Genomic DNA, 22223 nt, shown 5'->3' with positions numbered 1-22223 from the left:
CACTTAACCTGCCTCTCTCCCTCAGTTCCTCCATCAGTAAAATGGGAATAATGAACCAAAGATAGCCCCAGAGGGGTTATGAGAATTAATTAATATTGGAAGGTGCTCTGATGCTGAGAAGCACTCTATAATAACCCAGCTCTATAAAGAGCTAAGAATTATGATTATGTAAAAGTGCTCATTATTACTGTAAACATTTTAAATAATTAAGGAAATCAACACTACACTTTTTTATTTTTGTAAAAAAAAAAAAAGCTGCTTAATATATGGGATCACATAAATTATTTTCTTACTATTTGTATTCCATATTCTAGGGTCATCTTTTGGGTGTTTTTTGTTGTTTTTTTTTAATATATATTCCCTATCTTGCACTGGGGTGTGCACAGGCAGACCCTTACAAAACCTCAAACCAGAATTCCAGATCAGGATCTACACTTCATGTCTATAATGATTCTCCTTAGAACCCAAAATATTAAAAATGTAGAGGGCTGAAATCTGGGTGTCCCCAAATTTAAGTTTATTCACATTCTGTGTTTGGATTCTGTCCCTTACGATGGTAGGTTCAAGTTACAAACGCCGATCCAAAAGCAGATCCACTTCCAGCTAAGAGAAAAATTCAGCATGATTCTCTCTCATCCCCTCCTTCTTCCAATCAACAAAAATTCTCCCCACTGCTTATCTGCTTTTAAATGCTATAAAATTAATCCAGACGTTATTTCTAATTAGAATGCAGAAACGTCCGTGCCAGGCAGCAACCAAGGTGTCATGCGTTTGTTGCTTTACTCCATGATCCGGTATTATTCCCCCTGAAGCAGAAGAGTTCAGTGCAGCCAGTTGTCCTACAGAGGGCAGAGGAATATCATTAATTACCATTTCCTTCAGCAGCCTAGGCAGCTTATTGCTCAGCTATCAACTTCCAATGAGACTTTGGAGAACCCTGTAAAACACCATTATGAGGAAAGACTAAAAATCCCCAAATCCTACGTTACTGGGACAAGCTCTCAAAATAGTTCCCAGAAAGACTCCCTGTAAAGTATTGTGATATATACAAAGAACAGCATACAAAATTAAAATTGTATAATATTTGTATTACATATATAACCTTTCATTCTAATGCCCATGTTTATTATATATCAAACCCCTGGATTTTACACAACGTAGGGTTTAAATGCTTTTTTCAGCTTTGAGGACGGAATAGAAAAACATAAGGATGCAAATTTTGTTTTGTAAATTACATTTTGAGGCTATGAAAAGATGGCTATAAAACGCTACATTGTATATTTCTTGTATTTGCTTTTGCTGCAATACACAATTAAGGTTCCTTACCTTATTTGTTCTTAAAGCCTGATATTATAAAACTGTGGACACAGACAGTGCCTCCTGTGGCTGCTTGTTCTGGATTTTTATTATTATTATTAGGTTTAACAGGCATTTTGGTTCTAGAATACAAGCCTATATTATTAAAGTAAGGGAGGAGCATGCATATATTTAATATAAAGAAATAACAAATATGTATATAATTTATCAAAAATTAAATAGCAGAAATAGGTACTTGTGTGTGTGTGTGTGTGTGTGTGTGTGTGTATATACACACACACACATACACACACACACACACTCAGCCATCCAGGGGTCTACTGCCAATATACCATACATAATTACATTTCCAAACCCCCAAATAGTACCAATGGTAGGATGGGAGTTCGCTGCCCTAACCTCATAAATACAAAATACTCGTATCTGAAAAGGGGGCTTTTAGGGATGGTTACACAAAATGCTCCCAATCTATCATTTTACCCATGGTGAATGCACCATAAGCCAAATTCTGTTTGATTTATTCTAGTCCTATTGGGTGAAATCCTCGCCCCACTGAAGTCACTGGGATTTTTGTCATTGACTTCAATGGGGCAGGATTTCACCCATTGAGATTAATAGGCCTGTTGTTCTGCATAAAGTCCCTTTTGATCCAACAAGGCATTTAAGATCATGTACAACTTCACACATATGAGTAATCCTATTGAAGCCAACAGGCCTAATTCTCTGATGCCCTGCACCTTGTGCAACCATTTACACTAGAGCAAAGTGGGTGTAGAACATTAGAAAAATACCACTCAGCGAGTGGTAGCTTTGCCCTCACTTTGCATTGGTATACATGGCAGCACAACGTACAGGACAATGGAGACTCAGACCCACTGGGACGAGTCATATCCTTAAAGTTAGTCACATGTTTGAGAGCTGTGTCGGACTGGGGCCAAAATGTGCAGCGGCTAGTCATTTAGAATCTTTGTTAAAGGTACCCCGTCAAGATAAACCAAAACCGAACAAAAAATCCCGACTATTAAAACACCAGAGATTGTTAAAATATTTCAGAAATCCAATTTCCTTCTTCCAATTTATTCTGTTTGTTTCCTTTTTGCATTTCACTCAGCTTGGATAATTAAAACAGACAGAGACAGACTAGTCTGTTTCAGTTTCTGGATCACATGCCCTAAAGCCATGTTGCTGCTGCTGCTGCTGTTTAGATTCATAATCATGCAAAACAATGTTTGTATAATAAATAAATCATAATACAAATATTTTTTCATTTAATTTTTAACACAATCCTGAAAGCATTTATATTCATACCAGGTATCGTAAAGCCTTCTTTCTCTTCACAAACTTGGAAACATGAATCCCAAAACTAGTTAACATGGTTCCTTTAATATTTCCCCTTTAATGTTACTGTAGATCTAGATGCTTATTTGCTAAAATAAAAATATTGATCTAAATGTGTAACAGATGTACAGGTGTGCTGTGGGAAGAATGTACTATAAAAATATCATCTTCTCAGTTCTCTCATTCATATTTTCCCTTGTTCCTATGACATACATAGATGGCTTTTTGGCATTTGGAAGACTCTCAGATTACAGGTCAGCCTTGGCAAATCTACGAAAGAGCATAGCACACTTTGGGTACTGTATAAAGACATACAACTAATAATAATACATTGCTTTTATTTTTAAGTGTTTCTTTTTTATAAATGCAAAATCAAGGAAATGCATATAGAAATGTAAAACAATCCAAACATGTATACTAAACAATGTGCTGATCATCCACTTAACATTTCAGTGTTCAATATCACTCAGCATTCGTTTCTTACCTTTGTGAGCTAGAACGGTGGTTACAAGTTGGGCTGCAGACTACATGCATCAGTCTGTGGCAGAATTCCCATAGATATCAATGGCAGTTACATGCATCAGAGTTGGATCCACTGAAGTAAACTGAATTGCATCATCAAGGGCAGAATTCGACTCATACATGGAGGCAGTATATGGCCCTAAACATTTTGCAATGGAAAATGGCATTCCCCCCCCCCCCCCAACAACAAAAAATTAGTTGAAATATTTCATTTTTATGGGACAATTTTTTTGCAACTAAAAATTGTTTCCAGCAACAATTTTTTTTCCACTGGAAAAGGAAGGGGGGTAGGGGAAAGGAGAGGAGGGTAAGAGGAAACCCAAAAACTTTTGTTTTCAGTTAAAAAAAAAATTATTCAAAATTCACTGCAACAACCAATTAAATTTTTTTCTCCAGATCTAGTAAAGACATTAAGGCAAAATTTATTCAATGACTTCTTTCATCTGCTTTTATTTATTTGGGGAGGGATTATCAAAAGTGCCTGAAAGAGCTAAGTGTCCAACTCTCCTTGGAAATCCCAGCCTTATTGTACGTTCTTGAATTTACAATATATTTAAACACATTTTAAATCCATGTAGGGTTTAAAGATGCTACTGATATACAGGAATTATAAAAACACAGAGCGGCACTGTAAAGATTAGGAGAATAATTTATACGAGACAGTAAAGTATATTCTTGACCAAGGGCATCTCTGACACACAGACCAAAACACATATATATATACACTCTACAATTTCAGGGGAACATAAGAGTGCAACATTTATTTTCTATGTACAAAATACATTTGTCCAGGATGGTCTTGATCTAGTGTCAGACGCTTAGCCCTCTCTTGGCAGAGGCATCAGTTCAGAAAAATATTTAAGCATGAGTCATCCCACGGAATTCAATCCGGCTATTCATTTGTTTAAATTAAAGCACATGGTTAAGTGCTTTGCTGGATGGGAGTCATAGGGCCACACATGGAAGACCCAGTGATGTCATGGCAGCTGTGTGTGTGTCAGTCAATGGCAATTCTCAACACTTTATTATTAGGTGAGAAATATACGAATCCATTCTGCCTGATGTATTTATCAGGTCCGCCCTCCCCATCCCCCCGATTCAGATTCTGCAGAGTGCAAGCTTTCATAAAAAAAAACAAGAAAAAAGGAAGTTACTAGTTCTTAGAGCCACAAAGAAAACCTTCCAAACATTGAACAGAGAGTAACTAGTGCAGAACTATTTTCCAGAATCTGCAGACAGCCTGAAACAAGAACTTCAGAAGAAGCGAGTCACCCCATTCATCCCACTGCGGTCTTACTTATAGAGCCCGATGACAACAGTCTAAGACACAGATTCTGTTGTTTTAGGTGCACAACTGTGCAGCTATTTTGCACAGTTAAGACAGCTGTGGGAACCAAATCAGGTGATAACATGCACAAGTGGCAAAGTACAGAAAAATTGTTAGTCCTAAAAAAGCCTGGCCTTTTTTTTCCCCTTTCCCTATTCTGTGATGCCGAATGGAACTGTGACTTTACTAACTGAAAATTCAGTTCCTACATAAAGGACACTGTCTACCCTCAATCTTTTTACAAAGCTCCCATTTTTATCAGTGAAGGATCTACTGGACCTTAAGGGCCCTAACTTTGTGGACCTGGTCCACAGTTTATCATTAAAATTTGTATTTGACCTTATTTGAAAAATTAGTGATGCCATGACCACGGATATATTTTACAACTGGGTTTGAAGAAAAATGCCAAGTAAGTATCTGTCCACAAAACACCACGCAAAGGAGAAAGCTAACAAGGGGTGGTAATCATTGTGAACTGAAAGCCTTTTTTAAACAGCCTCTTTCATTTTAGTTGGAGCTTTGAGAGTACTGTTGTAGTAAGTATTTCTGGCTATCCAACTACAGTGACAGAGTGATGGTGTACAAGACTTTTCTAAACTGATTCCTTTTGTCCCTAGTACATTTAATTTCACCGGTGATGTAACCCTTTGATGACTTTGTCCTCTCTCAGTTTAACAGTTGTCTAGGTGAAGAAATGGGCATGCCTTGGCGAAGCTTAAATATATGTGAAGTCTTATACATAGCTGTTTACAAGGCTGATAACTGAAAGGGAAACACCAGTTTCTTATAAATACCATTATTAAAGCAACTGAGGCCTAATTAAATAATTTCTGCTCAGGGAAAAATCCCAGAAAAGCCAAGGGGATTTTTGCTTGAGTAAGGATTGCAGTTTTGGACCCTTCGTTGAATGGTAAAAGTATGTAAATCACCAATCATATTCTTAAATTGTATTTATTTATAGATTTGTATCATGTGCCTATCACTCAGGATCTGGGCACACATACATATATTAAAATAATATACATAATTATCTACAAATCATAATTTAGGTACATCTTCACCTTAGGATACAGATCTTTACAAATCCCCCAACACTCCCTCAAGCATTGGCCTGAGTAAATAGATAATGGAAATTACTAACGAAGAAAGGAAGCTGCTACTGCCATCAATGGGAGTTTCCAGCAATGATAGTGAGGGAGAATAGGGTCCATAATTTGTGACTGAAGAGTTGTTATTTGAATGCTGGAGACACACACTAGTTTTAGGATCACTTTGATTAGTCGATAGAAACATCTTGTTCTATTAAAATTGGTTTACTATAAATAGTGCGTTCCTTGTTTTCACACACTTTTTTCTAGTAAATAATACATTGCTGTGAAGCATTTGCACAAGTCCTTAGTCTTACGCATTCAAATGCTGAGCAATCCTTACACTGCCATAACATAAAGGCTACATACTGCTCTCGATCTGTATGTCAAACGCCAATATGTCAGTGCAAGTTTGGTGCACAGATCTAGGCCTGGACACAGTCTTGCGTCATCCGTCTGCCCTTTCTACGGCAAAGTAGTAGAAACACAGACACTCTCCTGGAAGGCCACCAGAACCAGTAATGGTTAAGCAAGGAGAGATCAAAAGAGGATATTTTTTTAAAACAGGCCTGAAAGTCCATTGTGTGCATCTTCACGCACATATGTGTGGTTATATATAACACATACACACACGCATATATAAAATATTCACACAAACACACGTACTCAGAGGGTCTTACCCTGAAAACCCTTACTCAGGAGTACTGCCCCTCAATAGAACTGCACATGTAAGCAAGGGCTTGTATAGGGTCCAATATCCCAGCGATTTCAATAGGAGTTTTGACCGTGCAAACAACACAGGATTAGGCCCTTCCTAAGTATCTACCTTGTTAATCAGAGTCCAGAACTCTAGAGCTGAGCACTCTGGCTCTGATCCAACAAAGCGCTTAGGTGTGTGCTTAACTTTATGCCTGGGACTACTCAAGTGCTTAAAATTAAGCATGTGCTAAAGTGCTTTGATGGATCAGAGCCAGAGTTCTCACAGCCTTGTGGATAGTGCCCGTAGTCAGGCAAAACTTATGCCACTCGAATCAGCAGCTTTGTCTGAAATAAGGACTGCAGGATTGGGTCCAGTAAACTCAGGCTTTCCTCTGGCCCAGTATGACCTAAATCTGAGTTACATCACATTTCTACCTGTGTGCTACATAAAAAAAAAAATACTTAATACACTGGACAAGTAACTCACTCCAAGAAAGAAAGGGGGGGGGGGGGGGGAGAACCACTTGGGACAAATTCTACAGATTATGCCTGATTGGTGAAATTCTTCATGTAAAATAACTGACACAACAAGAAAACAACAGTGTAGACCAGTCCCCTAATAGCAAATGGTAGTAGATATAAAGAGCATCAGTCCAGTTAAATCAAAATATGTAATGAGCAGATCTCCCATGATTTCATTATATAAATGCAAAATGGACCAAAAAATCAGAAGCACCTGATATAAAAACAATAAGGCAGATAAAGAAATGAGTTACACACAGAGCCGATGAGCTTAAAAAGTCTCCCCTGCATTTAATGAAGCATGATTTTAAAAAAAAGAATGCTAACAGATCCCTTGCAGATCGTTTATATTTATAAGACATTCTGTGTTTAAATTGAAGTATTGCTTAAACTAAATGCCCCCTCTGCTGGGTCTATAAGCCTAGGTGTTCATCAACAAAATGTGAAACCACCAATAAAAAATTACATACCATGCAATTTTAAAGCATTCTGATTTTTCCCCTCACCACAAAGAGATAAATAATCAAGACTACAGAACTGGCAATACAGGAGTCTGTAGGTAAGAGCAAAATTTCTGGGCCTACTTAAAACAAAAGAAAGAAACAGCCAAACTCAGGAATGGAGAATATATATAATTCCACTCCCGTCTCCCTACTAAATGAGCACTTGGACAGCATTTTAACTATGTGGCTTAACAAACCTAGACCCAACCTTGTACTCCTTATTCAGCCATCAATAGTATTTTTGCCTCAGTAAGGACTGTAGACTGAGACAATGTAATAATTTACAACTGAAATATTATATCTGTAACTTTTCAAAATGTTTGGGGCAATATGTATTCAGTGCAACTTCTAACATACCAAATGCTATAAAACAATGAACTTTATATCAGCTCTGAAAAGGGGATTAAAATTATTGTCATTTTTTTGCTGTACATTCAGTTTATGTTATGTTTCAGACCACCAAATTAGAAAGCAGGATTTCCTATGGAAAATAAATTGAGCTAAAAATGGACCAACCCTACACCATATATTTACAGGGTTTTGACATATTCACAATACAGTTTTGTATATGCATAAAAATGAACATCTTGGACACGTTTTGTATCTTACCATAGACCTAGAATGAACTAATATGTTAAACAATTTGATACGTTTCCAATTCTGTAATTTAATTAAAAGATGAACATATTTTTGCACTGTATCAATTAAGGTGCAAAGAGAGGATGAAACTACAGATAACAACATCTATTTTCATTGGCAACAGGATTTAGACTTCTACCAAAGCAAAATAGATATATATAATACGAGTATAGTGGATGTATCTTTTCAGGGCTATTATACTCAGAGGACCCATTTAAAATTATTTAAAACATCAAATGAAACACAAGTTATCTAAACATCAGATTTTCTAATTTTATTAAAAACTCACAAATTTTATCCAACATGTTTTCTTTCATACAGTGAATGGTCTAATATGCACTGGAGGTCACACAAGCTTAGGTTTATTAGAACAATAAAAGACATATGAGAAATTTAATATATAAAGAAAAAAGCAGCAGCTGTTGACTGCATATTTGACCATAAAATTTAAATATTTTGGACTTTTCTTTTAAAGACACAAAAATAAAACCTGTGTGGGTCTATATAAGTCATATTAACAATTCCATGAATGTTCAACAGGACTAAAAATTAGCAAAGATGTTTGTTTGTTTAACCTTGTAACACTTTAAATAAAAAACAAAAAACACTTGCTCAGGTTGCTGGTGCAAAGCACCTTACAGTATTTGTGCTATATAATTACTTTATTTGGCAACTGTCTGGTTTTCATGTGTTTTTTTTTTCTTCTTCTTCTTCTTTGCCTTCTGTAAACAACACCTTTTACAACGAGCACAGTGAACCACAAGCCCTGCAATCTGTCATATAACATCTACAGAAAAGAAAGTGATATATTTTGGTTGGTTGCTCAAAATATTTTGCTTTTGAACAAGAGGTTCTAAAACAGGATTTATTAGTAAAACATTGAACTCCTGAATTTAACATTCTACGTAAACAGTTGACTGTTTTTAGGTCAGTAGAGTCTTTTGTTTAGGTTTTTTTGTGAAGGTAGAATACTTTTTTTATTTGTTTGTTTCAAGTCATTTTTAGTTAGAGGTCTGGTTGGCGACCTTTGTTATTATGAGGATTTTTTTGTGTGTGTAGCTTTGTGAAGGTAGAAGAGTTGATGCTGAGGGCTTTACATTTAGTATTTGTTATTTTGGCAAAATAATTAAAAAACAAAAAGTCCCACCTGATAGTCAGCAGGCTCATGTTTCTGAAGCTAAAAAGAGTTTGTTGTTGTTGAACTTTCTGAGAGACAAAATTAACAAACAAATTCATAATGCCAGAACCATCCTTAACCAGGAATACTAGCGCTCTTCACACTTCCCCCCTCCCTTTCTTTGACCTTTCTTTTGTTCTTTTTTTTTTTTAAACGAAAAGCTCCTAAGGATTGTGGCTCTTAGGGTGACATCCAACAGGGTATTCAACCTATGCCATCCTATAGCAGGGCAGCACTTTACTGTACAGCTTCACCAGTGTCTTTTCAATGGTACCAAAAAATGTCGCTTTTTTGTTTGTTTGTTACAACCATATTATGAAGATTGTCCCGGTCTATAGCAAAGCTTGCCTTGGAGTGATTTGGATTCAGTTCATTCCCAAAGTAAAATTGTCTTAGGGCAAGAGAGATGTTATATTTATTCATTTCTGTACACCATAACATAAGCAGACTAGAAGATCATCACTTACTTAGACCCAGTTTGTTTTAAAGCTACCACACAGCGGCTTCATTCATTTCTGGTGGATGTGACAAGTGATTGCCATAATTAGCACCACCGTTGACGGATATTGAAGAAAACGGAGGACTTGGACCAAAAACTTCTGCAGACATGGAGTGCAAAGAACCTGGAAGGTTGGGCTCAGGGCTGGGTGAGTCTCCAGGTGGGTGCGACATTATGTCAGTGAAGCGCTGAGCCTCACTAGAAGGGTGGTGTCCGGGTAATGGGTGATCCAGTCCACCCAGAGGAGTTCCTGATGGCCCAGAAGAGGGCACAAAGGGGAGATCGACTGGTGTCTGAGCTTGAGATGAAGGGGGTCCTTGTGGGAAGAAATCATAATTGCTTCCAGGGCCATAATACTCGCTCTGATAATCTACCAGACAAAGAGAGAGAGAGAGAGAGAGAGAGAGAGAGAGAGGGAGAATAATGCAAAGGAACCAAGTGTAAAACAATAAAAGAACTAGATAGCCTAAAGGCAAACTAGGTGCCTTAACCTGGTCCAAAGCTAATTAAAATCAACAGGAGTCTTTCCATTGAGCTCGTTGGGCTTTGAATCAGGCCCTCAGTTAGGCACCTAAGCAAAGCCTAATGTCTCATCGCCCAGGTAGACACTGAAATAAAGTAGCTTGGCGTCCAGTAGCCCTTACTTCCCAGTTGAGCCCAATGGGAGCGGAACACTTTTGCCAATCTGGCCACTTCACTCAGGTGCCTAGAGAGGTGCTAAACACTTAGAAAAATCTGGCCCTGAATGTAGGTTCAGGTGCTTAGCTTCAGGGAGAGGCTGGCCTGTTAGTGTATTTCATTCCCCAGTGCCCAACTGGGCTAGCTGCTGTACCATCTTAAAACACACAGAGTACCTCACCTGCTCCAAAGAGCTCACAGTAAGTAAAAGAATTTTGGGTTTTTAGGGTGCACTGGTATTATGTACTTTGCCCAAGCAGGGATCTGCTTCATTTTTCAAATTTTGGCAAGTCTGCAAAGGAATTCCACCCTCCTTTCTCTAAAAAAGTCACCGTTTTGATAAAAACAAAGAAAAATAAATGCACTCAATTTAAAAGCCAATACTGCTTAGCTGATATGATATTCTGCATCCTGGTCCATTGGAAAGACTTGGTTCAAATTGTTTGAGCCGGAGGGACCCATCCCAGTTGATCGGGGCCCAAAGAACACATATAGCACCTTTCCTAAATGTCTGTCATTTGATCTACTGAAATGTCCCTCAGCCCTGTTCACGATGGAGCTTTCACACCACCTCAAATTACTTTGGCCAAGGAATGTAGGGGAAGCTTCACCGATTTAAATAAAGACAAAAAGGGAAAGGATGAGCAGTGAATGACTGTGAAATTAACCAGATGGCCGTTCTTTTAAAAGGCTTCTGAAAACAATACTGGCGGATTCTGTTGTTTTATGCCCGGTCCTTATTCTCACTTCAGGAAAATGCTACGGATCAAAGAGTTTATTTCTACACAGAGCCCAGCTGACTGCAGGATGGGACTACACAGGCTCTGGCTCACTACATTAGATTGCATTCTTCATTTTTGTGCCCTGGCCTTCCCTTCATTTCCCCCTCCCCCGGACTGGTTTTGCGAGGCTAAAGTGTTTGTTTATTTCCCTCACCGCCCTTTTGCGCACTAATTCCAGCTGGAGTGGAAATGGAAGGCTTTCTACACATTCTCTCGAAAGTAGCTAATTTATAATCAAACAAATCTCAGGAAGAGCCACGGACCAGTCAAGGCAAGGAAGAGAGAGGTAGCCTTTCCCTTTCCCTCTTCGGGTCTTTATTTCCAGTGATTCATTAGTGGCAGCCAGAGGTTGATAATCAGTCCTGATTTCACAGCCAGTCCCCTCTTTTGTATTTACAGGGATCTGGGAAATAAGTCCTCCACCAACCAGAAATGTTAGACCTTCTATGCTTCCCCCTCCTCTTCCTAACATGCAACACACTCAAATAAGCCCTCCCCCAAACTTTGCCAATAGATTTCAACTTGGCTCTAGAAAGCAGGGAGTCCATAAATATTCACACAGAGTGCTCAATTATTTATGCAAGATTTCTGGAGATGAAAACAGGCCTGAAGGAGAGAAACCTCCCCTAAGAAGAATACCCAAATCCCAGGCAGAGAAAAAATCCCCCCCCCCCACTACTAAAAAACATCGAATGAGAGCAGGGGCCATTCTCAACTGAGGGGTGACATTTTCAGCAGCTTTCCTTCCTGTCTTTTAAATTCTCTCCTTCAGGTTGTGTGTCCCTCCAGCGGGTTAGTGCTTCCCTAATGGGAGCTACCTATCTGCCCACCTGTCCCATGTACTGAAATCCTCCCCCCATGTGAAACGGAGAGAAAAATCTTTTGCTTCTATGCTGCGCAGCTGCTGGGGGGCGGGGGGGGGGATCCCTGCCTGTCGCTGTTCCTGGGGGGTAGCTGGGTTTGTTGTTGGGGGGGGGATCCCCCTTAGGAGAAATTTCTTCCCCTTCCAGCCGTGCCAGCTGTTGGGGCTGGGGAACTTGGCCTGACCTTTGTTTCTCTTCACCTGCGGCGCCTCTCTACCCGGCGCTCTCACCCACCTCCATAGAAAGAGAAGGGCCCGTTGGGGATGAGCTCCCCGGGCTCCAGCCGGTCCACCAGCGGCCTCATCCTGCGGGGGCTGCGGAAGAAGGCGTGCCGGCGGGCCCCCAGCGCGCTCAGCTGCTTCATGCGTCTCTCCTTGGAGCGCCGGTTCTGGAACCACACCTGGGAGCGGCAAAAGGAGACGGGAGAGATGAAAGAACCGCCTGGGCCGGGCTGAGCTCCCCTTCCCCCCTGCAAGCGGGGCTGGCCACTCCGCCTCTCGAGCCACCCCGCACCTAGCCGCGTCCACACAGAGCCAGGGACGTGTGTGCGCGCACCACAGCGGTACCGCGCCCCTGCACTGCCCTTCTTACAGCCCCTCTCCCCGCGGGCACACAGGCTGCCCTTCCTTAGACAGATGCAGCCCTGCATAAAACCCAGACACACCAAGGCAGAGGCGCAGATAGATATTTTACCCTCCCCTGCAGAACAGACCCCGGGACCCGGCCCACTCAGTCCTTCACAAAGGGAAAGATTTTTATCCAGGGTTCAAACTCCCCCCCGCCAGGAACTGTCCCTTTAGTCTATGAAAAGGGAGGCAGGATTTTGACTCCCTCTGGGCGGCTCAGCCCCCACTTTCCTAGGGTTAGTTGTCGTGTTTGTTTGCTCTTTCTGCCCCCATTCCGCTCCGGTGTCAAGCCTGGCTCCATCCCGGGGTGCAACCGAATTAGGAGCCAGCACCTCTTTCCCCCCTAGGACCCTCCGCGGAGCCCCCGGGGCAGGAGAGGCGGCTGATGAATAGCAAAGTGCGTGAACCCATCTGGGCGCCGGTGACAGCCTGTATATCACTGGAGACAGGCTCCAGACAGCGACGGGTTTTTAGGGGCTTTCTGGCCCCCACCCCTGGGAAAGCCTCGTCTTTTCTGACTTGAATTTTCGACACCCAGAATACAATGAACTGACTCCCGCTTTGTAACAGCCCAGGCGAGAGGGGGAGTCCCAGAGCCGGCAACAGTGAGAGACCTGGCTTCAGCCCAAGGCCCGCGGCGCGGGGCCGGGTCAGCTGGGGGTGGGTTTTCATTCTCAAAATAAAGACGGGGCCGCCTAAAAAATGGCCTGGAAAGGCTAAATATAAATAAATAAATAAATGAAAACCTCTGGGAATCCCCGGGAGCAATTTCTCCAAGGGCTTCGGCAAGATTTTTAAAAAAATAAAATAATAATAAATCTTTTGGCCTCGCAGAGGGATTCTAAGAATGGGTTTTAAATAAAGAGGTGCGCTTTTCTTTTAAATAAAACCAAAACCAAGCCCTCAGCGCCTTAACTCCCGGGGTCACTAATTAACGCCCGCGGTCTCACATACTGGGCCGGGGAAACCCAGCTCAGGGCAAACAAAGGCGGAGGTTACGCTTCTTTTAAGGGAAAAACAGCGGATACCGGGGCTCAGTCCTGTCATCTGTATTCAGGCAAAACTCACTGAAGATCAGGTCCTCTGTTGTTCCAATTTTAACAACATGGCAAATATATTTCCCATGAACAATACAACTCAGTTTACACAAACCTCCCTCCCTACACACACAGACACACACTATATTTACACATACATACATACAGCATTGAATGTATGTATGTACATTATTGTGTGTATGCATATGTAGAGTGTATATTGTGTGTATATGAATTCACATAATTATATATATACACACATAATGTACACAGATACACCCTTTATTCATATCTATAAACAAGCTAATTAACATATACACCCACAGCTCTCTGTGTGTAGACACATATATATAGACACGTGTCTATATATATATCTCTAAACTGTCCTCAAATGTACAGTCAGTGTTGAATTGAACATTTCAAATCAGGCCCTTGGTTCTTTGCTTATAGCACTCCAGCTGCAGGTCAAGAATGATTGAGTTAATTCTTATTACCCTGACAAGATTACTCCTAATTATCCTCACACTGAGACTCTCCAATCTAACCTCGCCTTAATGGTCCTTTAACCCCCCATTACCCCCAGCGCTGCGGGTTTATAAACCTTTTAATAATTCCAGCGCATTGTCATTCTTATTTATCCATTAACCCCTCACATTTATGGTTATTAATTTCGATACCATTCGCAGCTTCTTTAGCACTTTCTGCAAGAAGCAGGGTTGCATGTTTTTGTTAAATAAAGCCCGGTGTTAGGAGTCAAATCTCTGCAGTTTTCACGCAGGCAAAACTTCCCTTGAGCGTTGCGGGAGTCTTGCCCGGGCGAAGGCTGCAGGGCTGATCCCCCGTAACGTGCACGGGTCACTGTAGGAACAGGACGGCTAGGAAAGGCCAGGACTATTTCTAGCAGCGATGGCAGTTCACATTTCTCTTCAGTTTGAGAGGGTCCGCCCAAAAGGTCACTCTAGAAATGGTAGGTTTGTTTAAAAAAAAAAAACCAAAAAAACCACAACTTGGACAGAATAACGCTAAATATTCCTCGATCTGGTCATCTTGAAAACCAGCGGGTACCCTTAAATTTGGGCTGGATTATTTGCTCTGCTCGAGGCACGCTGTCAATATTACAATATATTCTGGACAACTCCCTTTCCTTCATTTCTTCCTGGCCGTTTCTCCCGGGCTTACAGTACGTTTTCCTTTCCCTCTTTTCTCTGTTTTCCTGCAGAAAGACTTCCTCTGGGTGCTTCCCCGTTTTCTACTTTTTGTATGCCTTCCCGGTACAAATACTGCTGGTCCTTTTTGGAACAAAGTCAAAGCTTTATACGTTTCCTGTATATGTAAGGAGCCAAAGGAAAGGTGGGTACAAAATGCATGAAAGGTTTTAACCCTCTCAGGGATCTCTCAACCCAGCCCCACAGGAGGAAGTTCAATAAACAGCAGGCTCTGACCACATGAAGCAGCTGTTTGTATATATTAGGATCAAAAACTTACATTGCAATTATATATATAAATGCCCAACTAGAACGCTGATTTCCCTTGTTTTTTCTTCCTTTTGTTTTGGAAACTGACCAGTATCCTAAACACACAAGCCTTTGCTTTCCCTTTATTACCATGGCTATGGGAGGGATAAATAGGTCTCCTGCAATTCTGTGCACAGAGTCGCTAGGGGCTAGATTCTCACACTAGATTTGCTCCAGAAGCGGCCCCGTTGATTTCAGCGGACGGAGTAAGGACTGCGCAGCGTGAGCGGGGGTCTGGGTATCTTGCCTCTCTGGAGGCTTTATTATAAAGCCAGGAGAGGCATTATTATAAGTCCCGACTCTTTAACTCGCTTGGCAAGTCAGTCCCTTCTCTCCCCTTTCACTGAGATGGTGCGGAACTGGAAAGTGCATCATTGAAAGTTTAACTTTGAAACCAGACGAATTGTATTTTGGAGGTTTGTTTGGAGACCCTCGCAAGGGGCCTGACTCAAAGTCAGCAGGAGCTTTTCAGTGGGCTTTGGATGGGGCGATTAACCGACTGGAAAACCCTCCTCCCAAACACAAGCAAGCCAGCTGTACACACAAACTGGCCCCAAGGTAGCTGAGGCTGGGACTGGATTTTGGTACCTGTATGACTCGCATGTTGAGCCCGGTTTCTTGGGCCAGCTGTTCCCTGATGTGCCTGGTGGGTTTGGGGGTAGCTGCGAAGGCTGCTTTCAGTGTCTCTAGCTGTTTGGCTTTGATTGTGGTGCGGGGACCCCTTCTCTTGGCCCCCAGGTTCTGATCATCATTCTCGTTGCTGCCAGCTTCCTTGTCTGACACGTTTGCACTCTCCGAGTCTTTCGCGTCGTCTTGGGAAGGATCTTGGGAATCCGGAGACAGACTGGGGTCACTGCCGGTAGTGGCTAGGCAAAAGGAAAAGGGGTGGTGGGGGGGAATCACACTCACGTCGGCTGTGCTGAGCATTGCCTTCACCCTAGCCCCACACATCGCAAACGCTGTAACACAGGCGTGTGGAGCTGAGACAGTTTCCCATGCACCTGGAAAACCTTCAGAACTTTCCCCCAGCTCCAGCCCCCTTTCCGCTCCCCCCGCCCCCCCCCCCCACTCCCTACAGCTTGGGGAAGGGCATGGGTTTCTCTGATCTTTCCTAGGGCACTCGTTTTTACTGGAAACTTGAAGATCATAACCCACTTCCCCATAAAAATGAGCATGAATTTAAATGCAACATCCATAGATTTTGAAGGCCGGAAGAGATCACTATAATCAACTCATCTGACCTTGTCTAAAGCTTTTTTAAAAACCTACCTCGGTGTCAAAAATGCATTCATTGTATTTCAGAGCATTGGGTGCCGGTAGATTAAATAAAAATAAAATACATTTCAACTTTTAAATCTGCCTTTCACAGCTGCAAATGTTTATCTAATTGATATTTAGTATTGATTTCGGCAAAGCAGCCCTCATATCTTGCAAGACCTCGCATCTCTTCCTCTGCCGTGATTCTACTTATAGGGACTCCAAATGCAACAGTTGCAAAATTCCAAGCGGTACAATATACCATGTATCAGATTGCAAGTGGGCACGGCAGTTGCTGGGCAATAACACTGCCTGAAATAGTTTGCCCTGTTCCTCACAGACTGCTCAAGAATCGTTCCTGTAGGAGTCAAAATTCATGCTCTGAAAATATTGCCCAGTGGCATCAATCACGTTCTCCTTTTCTATTTAATCAGACCTGAAAGGGCGTGCAACACTAGCTTGGGAGACTGGTTATAAAGTCGGAATGTAAAGGGGCAGACTTCTCTCACCCAAGATCCGCCACTCAGAAGGCTCCCATGTTATTACAAACGGAAACGAAACCGACTATGTATAGTCTGAACAAATATTTGTGTTTATAATGCACTATCAGCCTGCACCCGACAGTCATTTCTGATGGCAAAAATGTACCGTTCAAAAATTAAACGTAAGTATACAATTAAAAACGGTAAATGACTACTGATCGTCTTCCCCTTGCAATGTGCATATGTTGCATTTCAGAGCTGCACCCAAGTGACTGAGTTATCAACGCATCTGCAAATCAGGAAGGTTTCCTGCTCCCAATTTAGCTTCTATTATAAGATGGGAAAGTTGAGCTTGCTGAGGGGTGGCCCAAAATCTTTACTTGCCTATATATATATATATATATAAATAACAAGGGAGAACAAGCAAGCAATTTTGTAGAACTTTCCTTACACAAAGAGGGATAAGAAAGAGGTCCCCTGGAGTCTTCAGGTTGATTAAAATACTATGGTGTGTATACGTGTACGTGCGAGAGAGATCCAATGCCCACTGAAATCAATGGGAGCTCTCAGTGGGCTTTGGATCAGGCCCCGAGTGCCAGACATCCCTCTTTGCAGACCCAAGCTGTATTTTAGCCTTTGGCCAGGCAGCTGGGAGCCTGGCTGGAGAGTGACTGGCAGAGGACTCCTCACCTGAGTGCAGGCTGGTCTCTTTGGCAGTATGGCTGTTATTTAGGTAATCTTCTTTGCAGACAAACTTGTTCTCGTCGATAATATAGAGCTCCTCGCCGGTGGAGAGCTGTTTGTTACACATCATACAAGTAAAACAGTTCAAGTGGAACACTTTGCTCCTCGCCCTCCTGACCAAGTCACTGGGGGAGATCCCCTGGGAGCAGCCGGCACACTTGGTCCCAAAACACCTAGCAAGGGAGAAAGGGTGGAAGAACAAACACCAGGATCAGCGCGTCATATGGGTGACCCGCAAGAGTCTAGTACTAGCAGAATTTAAAAAATAAATACTGTACTAGCAGTATTTCGAAATTAATTTTTTTCTTTTTATTCGGGGGGAAAGGAAGTAGGAAATAGGGCCACATTTCGTTAAAGCTGCTAAACTTGTATAAGTGAATAACCCCAGCCCCTCCCCCCATTGCCTTCAACGAACATTTTAAAAAAGCATTTTTTCCTATAAAAGTGCAGTGTTGATCCATGCAGAAAAATTTCCTCCATTATATATATATTGTATCTCGATCGTGAATTATGTGTTAAAAAAGAAGTGATTTGGGAAGAGGATATATTGCTGGAAGATTAATTAAAACATTGGAGCTGGGTTGTGGAGAGTTTCCCCTTTAAACCTTGACACATTGATTAACGACGCTCTAATAAACATTAAGCAGAGTTTCTTATATATTATCAATTTGTCAAGGGCCTTGCATTGTGTGTGCGCGCCCTGGATGAAGGGGCTGGGTCTATAAAGACTGTAGGATTGCTTGGCACATTGGAAGGCCAGTGCTTGCATTTGATCGGTCACCACTTAAAAACTTCGGGGGAGGGAGGAGAAAGACACCCGGTTCATATATTTTAGCCTGGTTGTACAATATTAGCCTTTTGCAATACACCTGAACTCCTGGTGCAGATGAAAATATAATGCTTGTTTTAAAATAACCTATTTCCCTGTAATTGTAATAAATGTTGTTGCCATTTGCCCTACAGGCCTGTCTATGAACATTTATACACGTAGGACCATTTACATTATTTTAAAAGCAGGGGTCTATAAATCTTCCTCTAGGTTTTTAACTGAATAGAACACAGCCCCGAGAAATATTTGCAGCCCGTATCCTGTGGTTGGGATCTGCCGCACGGATCTGACAAATATTTGCACTTTACTCGGTTTGAGGACTTTAAACCATTTTTTAAAAGGAAGGCCGCCTTAGCTGAATATCCCTTGGCAATGCGGAAATGGCAGAGGGAAAAGGAGAATGCAAACGAGTATAAACCAGAGCCTTTGTTTTTCTGCATATTGAAATCAATAAATACAATTTAATTTCATAACACATAAGCAAGACAAGGAAGGAAATTTACTCGAGAGGTTTGTGTGAGAGCCAGGCACACGCTCTCCGCAAAGGGAGAGAGATCCGGCCTTTCCATTTCCATAGAGGGGACAATTTACAAGGGGGGAAAAGACCCCAAGGACAATCTAAAGAATTAGCAGATTTTTGCAAGAGAATCAAATTTTGCGGAGCGAGTCAATTTCCGTGGGCCGGGCTCTATCTCGCCAACAAGTCAGTGTGGACTGTCCCAGGCAAGACCCGGGAAGTTGAAACCCTGGTATTGCTTCTCTGCAGTGAGGCAGCTGGATCCACTATAATCACCTCGGTTTTGGGGGGTGCTCTCATCCCAGAGCCGTGGATGCTGGAGGGGGGTGGGGTGGGGAAGGGAGGTGGTTGTGAAGTGTTTTTCTGACAGGGATACAGGGTGGGATGTGGATTGTTACATCTGCTGCGTCGGGGGTGGGGTAAGAGGGGGATTTGTTTGTATACAGGCAGCTTCCTCTTGGAGAAACACGTTTATTATTCAAATCCAGTTATCACATATTGACTAAAAACCGCAGACAGCTTTAACGCGGCAGCCTCCACGCAGACTTCCCCCAGTTCTAGCTTTGCCCGAGAGCCTCAGATAGCAAATGTGTTATTTCCTATTGAATGATCAATCCTGAATACACAGGGGCTGCAAACAGGGGCACAAGGTTCTCCAGACAAACTTTTAAGGGACGGGGGGGGGGGTGGATCTTTCTACTGTAGATCGCGTGGCTGTTAAAAAAAATCGTAATCGAGGCGGATACTGCATTCTTCCTGTAATATCGTTTAAGTAACGTCCTCACTGATAAGGAGGGCATCAAACTCCCAAAGCAGAGCGCTGCCTTTTCCTCTTATTATCAAAGTTAAATCCAGCCGAAGAGAGTGTGATTTGTTTTTAAAAAGTCTCTCAAATATACAAATAACTGCGCTTGTGATATTAGCTTTTCGTCAATATAATGCACTTCAGTTGGCGGGGAAAAACGCGGGGAAGATTCTTGTCTCTTCCGTATTTTAGGGACTTTTTTAAAGACTTGCACTTTGCCTGGCAGCAGCGAAAACTGCATTTTATCTGGGCCTTTCAACTCCCAGTGCTCCAAAGAACTCAATGGCAAACTCCCATTGATTTCCATAGGGCCAGGATTTCACCCCAAGACTGGCAACGTAGGGCAAGGGAGAGATCACGTACATGATCTTATTTTAAGGATAACGATGTACACCTCTGGCCAACGATCATTTTAATGCCCCTCGTAAGCCCCAGGGAAATATTGTTAAATACATGGGGGCTACGCAATTCTTAGATTTGTTTTAAAGATGGGGGAGGATGTTTCATTGGATAATCGTTCCTGTTGGGTCTAGGATCACAATACAATATAGTCTGGTGATTCTAACATTTGCAGGTAGACTAAATAATATGAATTACCTCCCTTTCCCCCCAAATAAACAACAACAAATTCTCTGGGAAGTTGTAAAATGTTATGAAACTGCAGGGGGGCGGGGGGGGGGGGCTAGATCTTCTAAACCCTATAATTCTCTCTGAAGTGTAACCGAGGGAGGTGAGCACCCGGCTTGCGGCAGAGAATCGTCCTTTGGTGGCTGATTTAAACCAGACCAGACTCTGCACCCACTGGGCTGGCATTACACGCTAGAGACTGGGGTGTTTTTTTTTCCCAGAGGAAGAAGCCAGTTCTAGTCCCTGCCACTCTCACCAGCCCCCGCCTTTGAAATGGGCACAGAAAGAGACGGCCCAAAAGAAACCTCAGCTGGATCGTTTCTCTTACTTATATTTTCTGGGGGAGGAGAGGGGGACCGGGGGTAGATACAAGGCGGGGGGGGGGTGTCTCTCAGGAATCAGGCCTTTTAAGGCGCACCCAAGAAGTCACTAGTTCAAAGCGAACTTTGGAACGGAAGTTTTTTCCCTGCTCTGCGCCCAGGGGCCCGGCCCTTGACGGACACACGCCAACGATCCGCGATAACCTCTCCGCTCCCCGGGGCGCTGGACAGCCGAAGAGGTGACCCCAGCCGCCTTTCTCTCCTCCTCTCCCTCGGACATTTCCCCTTTGCCAAGGCAAACTCATGCCCGCCCTCTCCGGGTAACACTGCAACAAACCCAAAGGCCCTCCCTCCTTTTGCACCCTTCCCACGACATCACCTTGAGCAAGAGAGCTGAAGGATATTTGTGTGTGCGCGCTGGGGAGAGGCCCAGGATGGGGAATACAAAAATAATAATAATAATAATAAAAAAGCATCGCTCCTATTAAAAAAATGGGTTAAAAAGGAGAATTGTGAGCCACGGCTTCCGGCGGGGGAGTCCGGTACTTACCGAAAGAAGTCGTTTTTGCAGTAAAGCTTGCCTTCTCTGGAAAAGCATTTCTCTGTCAAATTGCATTTACATTCACAGCACTGAACACACTTCACATGCCAAGCCCTGTCCAGTACATTCAACAAAAACCGGTCCAAGATGGGCCGTTTGCAGCCGGCACAGTGCACCATTGTCTTTGGTTATTTTGAGAGTGGGGGGGGTTGGCTCCCAGATGTCAAGCAAAAAAAAAAAAAAAAAAATTAAAAAAAGAAGAGATTACACCAGCGTCGGTTTTTGTGTGTGTTTTAAAAGCCTTGCAGGAGAAAAGGGGGGAAACAAAAGGGGGAAAGGGAGGGAGAAAATCTTCTTTCAAATGTCCTAGCAGGGGTACACAAATCCCCAAAGAAAAGAAACAAAAACAAAAACACCGACGGCCCAGCTTTTCAATACAACAGCAGAATCCCGGCCAATAAAATAATAATTATTAATAATAAAAAACCAACAATAACACAGATCAACGCGCATCAAAATAATAATAATAATAATTAATAATTAAAAAACAAATGCGATGAGTTTTCTCAGGTCTGAGGTAGAGCAGTCAGGAGTCAAAGTGCATCTGCTTTTCCCAACGAGAAATCAAAAGGAAGGAACAAAAAAATAAAATAATCAAAAGGAGCTTTGGATCCTAACCTAGTCTCATTGCCCTAATCTGTCATGGATGCCGCCCCGGAGAGGGAGGGAGGGGGGAGATGCTTGTTGTTATATAGACAGATATATTTTCATACTATAAATCAGCCAGATGTATCTCCTCTCGCTGGATGTGGCTACAGTCTTCTTGACACAAGTTCAAACGCCCCCTTGTATATTTCAGCAAGACAGGTTTACCTACCCCTGTTTATTTGTCTAGTCCACTAGTCAAAACTCCTAGCCTTGTCCATGCAGAGACAACAGTGCATTGCATGCTTTTTGTTGTGGTGGCGGT

At 42.3% G+C, this 22223-nt stretch overlaps 1 protein-coding gene across 1 annotated transcript; it reads right to left on the bottom strand.

The window, feature by feature from the left end:
* Positions 1–9621: 9621 nt before the first annotated feature.
* LHX1 (LIM homeobox 1) lies at positions 9622–21700 on the bottom strand. The gene is made up of 5 exons (XM_077836639.1): positions 21263–21700; positions 17561–17787; positions 15720–15997; positions 12189–12354; positions 9622–10001 (listed from the first exon to the last, which is right to left on the bottom strand). Exons 1-5 carry the CDS (start codon positions 21430–21432, stop codon positions 9622–9624), a joined length of 1221 nt encoding a protein of 406 aa, XP_077692765.1. The 5' UTR covers positions 21433–21700.
* Between the last annotated feature and the right edge of the window lie 523 nt (positions 21701–22223).

Source organism: Eretmochelys imbricata, chromosome 17 (assembly GCF_965152235.1).
Source record: "Eretmochelys imbricata isolate rEreImb1 chromosome 17, rEreImb1.hap1, whole genome shotgun sequence".
In the NCBI taxonomy this organism is placed as follows: domain Eukaryota; kingdom Metazoa; phylum Chordata; order Testudines; family Cheloniidae; genus Eretmochelys; species Eretmochelys imbricata.
Note: the sequence above shows the minus strand (reverse complement) of the source record. Positions and strands in the feature narration are given on the sequence as shown.

Bases quoted from the DNA above. Each gene is read 5' to 3' on its own strand.
- LHX1 (XM_077836639.1), bottom strand. From the start codon at position 21,432: ATGGTGCACTGTGCCGGCTGCAAACGGCCCATCTTGGACCGGTTTTTG. The intron at 15,998-17,560 runs GTGAGGAGTCCT...CCTTTTGCCTAG, and splicing joins AGAGACCAGCCTGCACTCAG to CCACTACCGGCAGTGACCCC. The intron at 10,002-12,188 runs GTGGGTGAGAGC...TTTGTCTGGTAG, and splicing joins GCCCTTCTCTTTCTATGGAG to ATTATCAGAGCGAGTATTAT.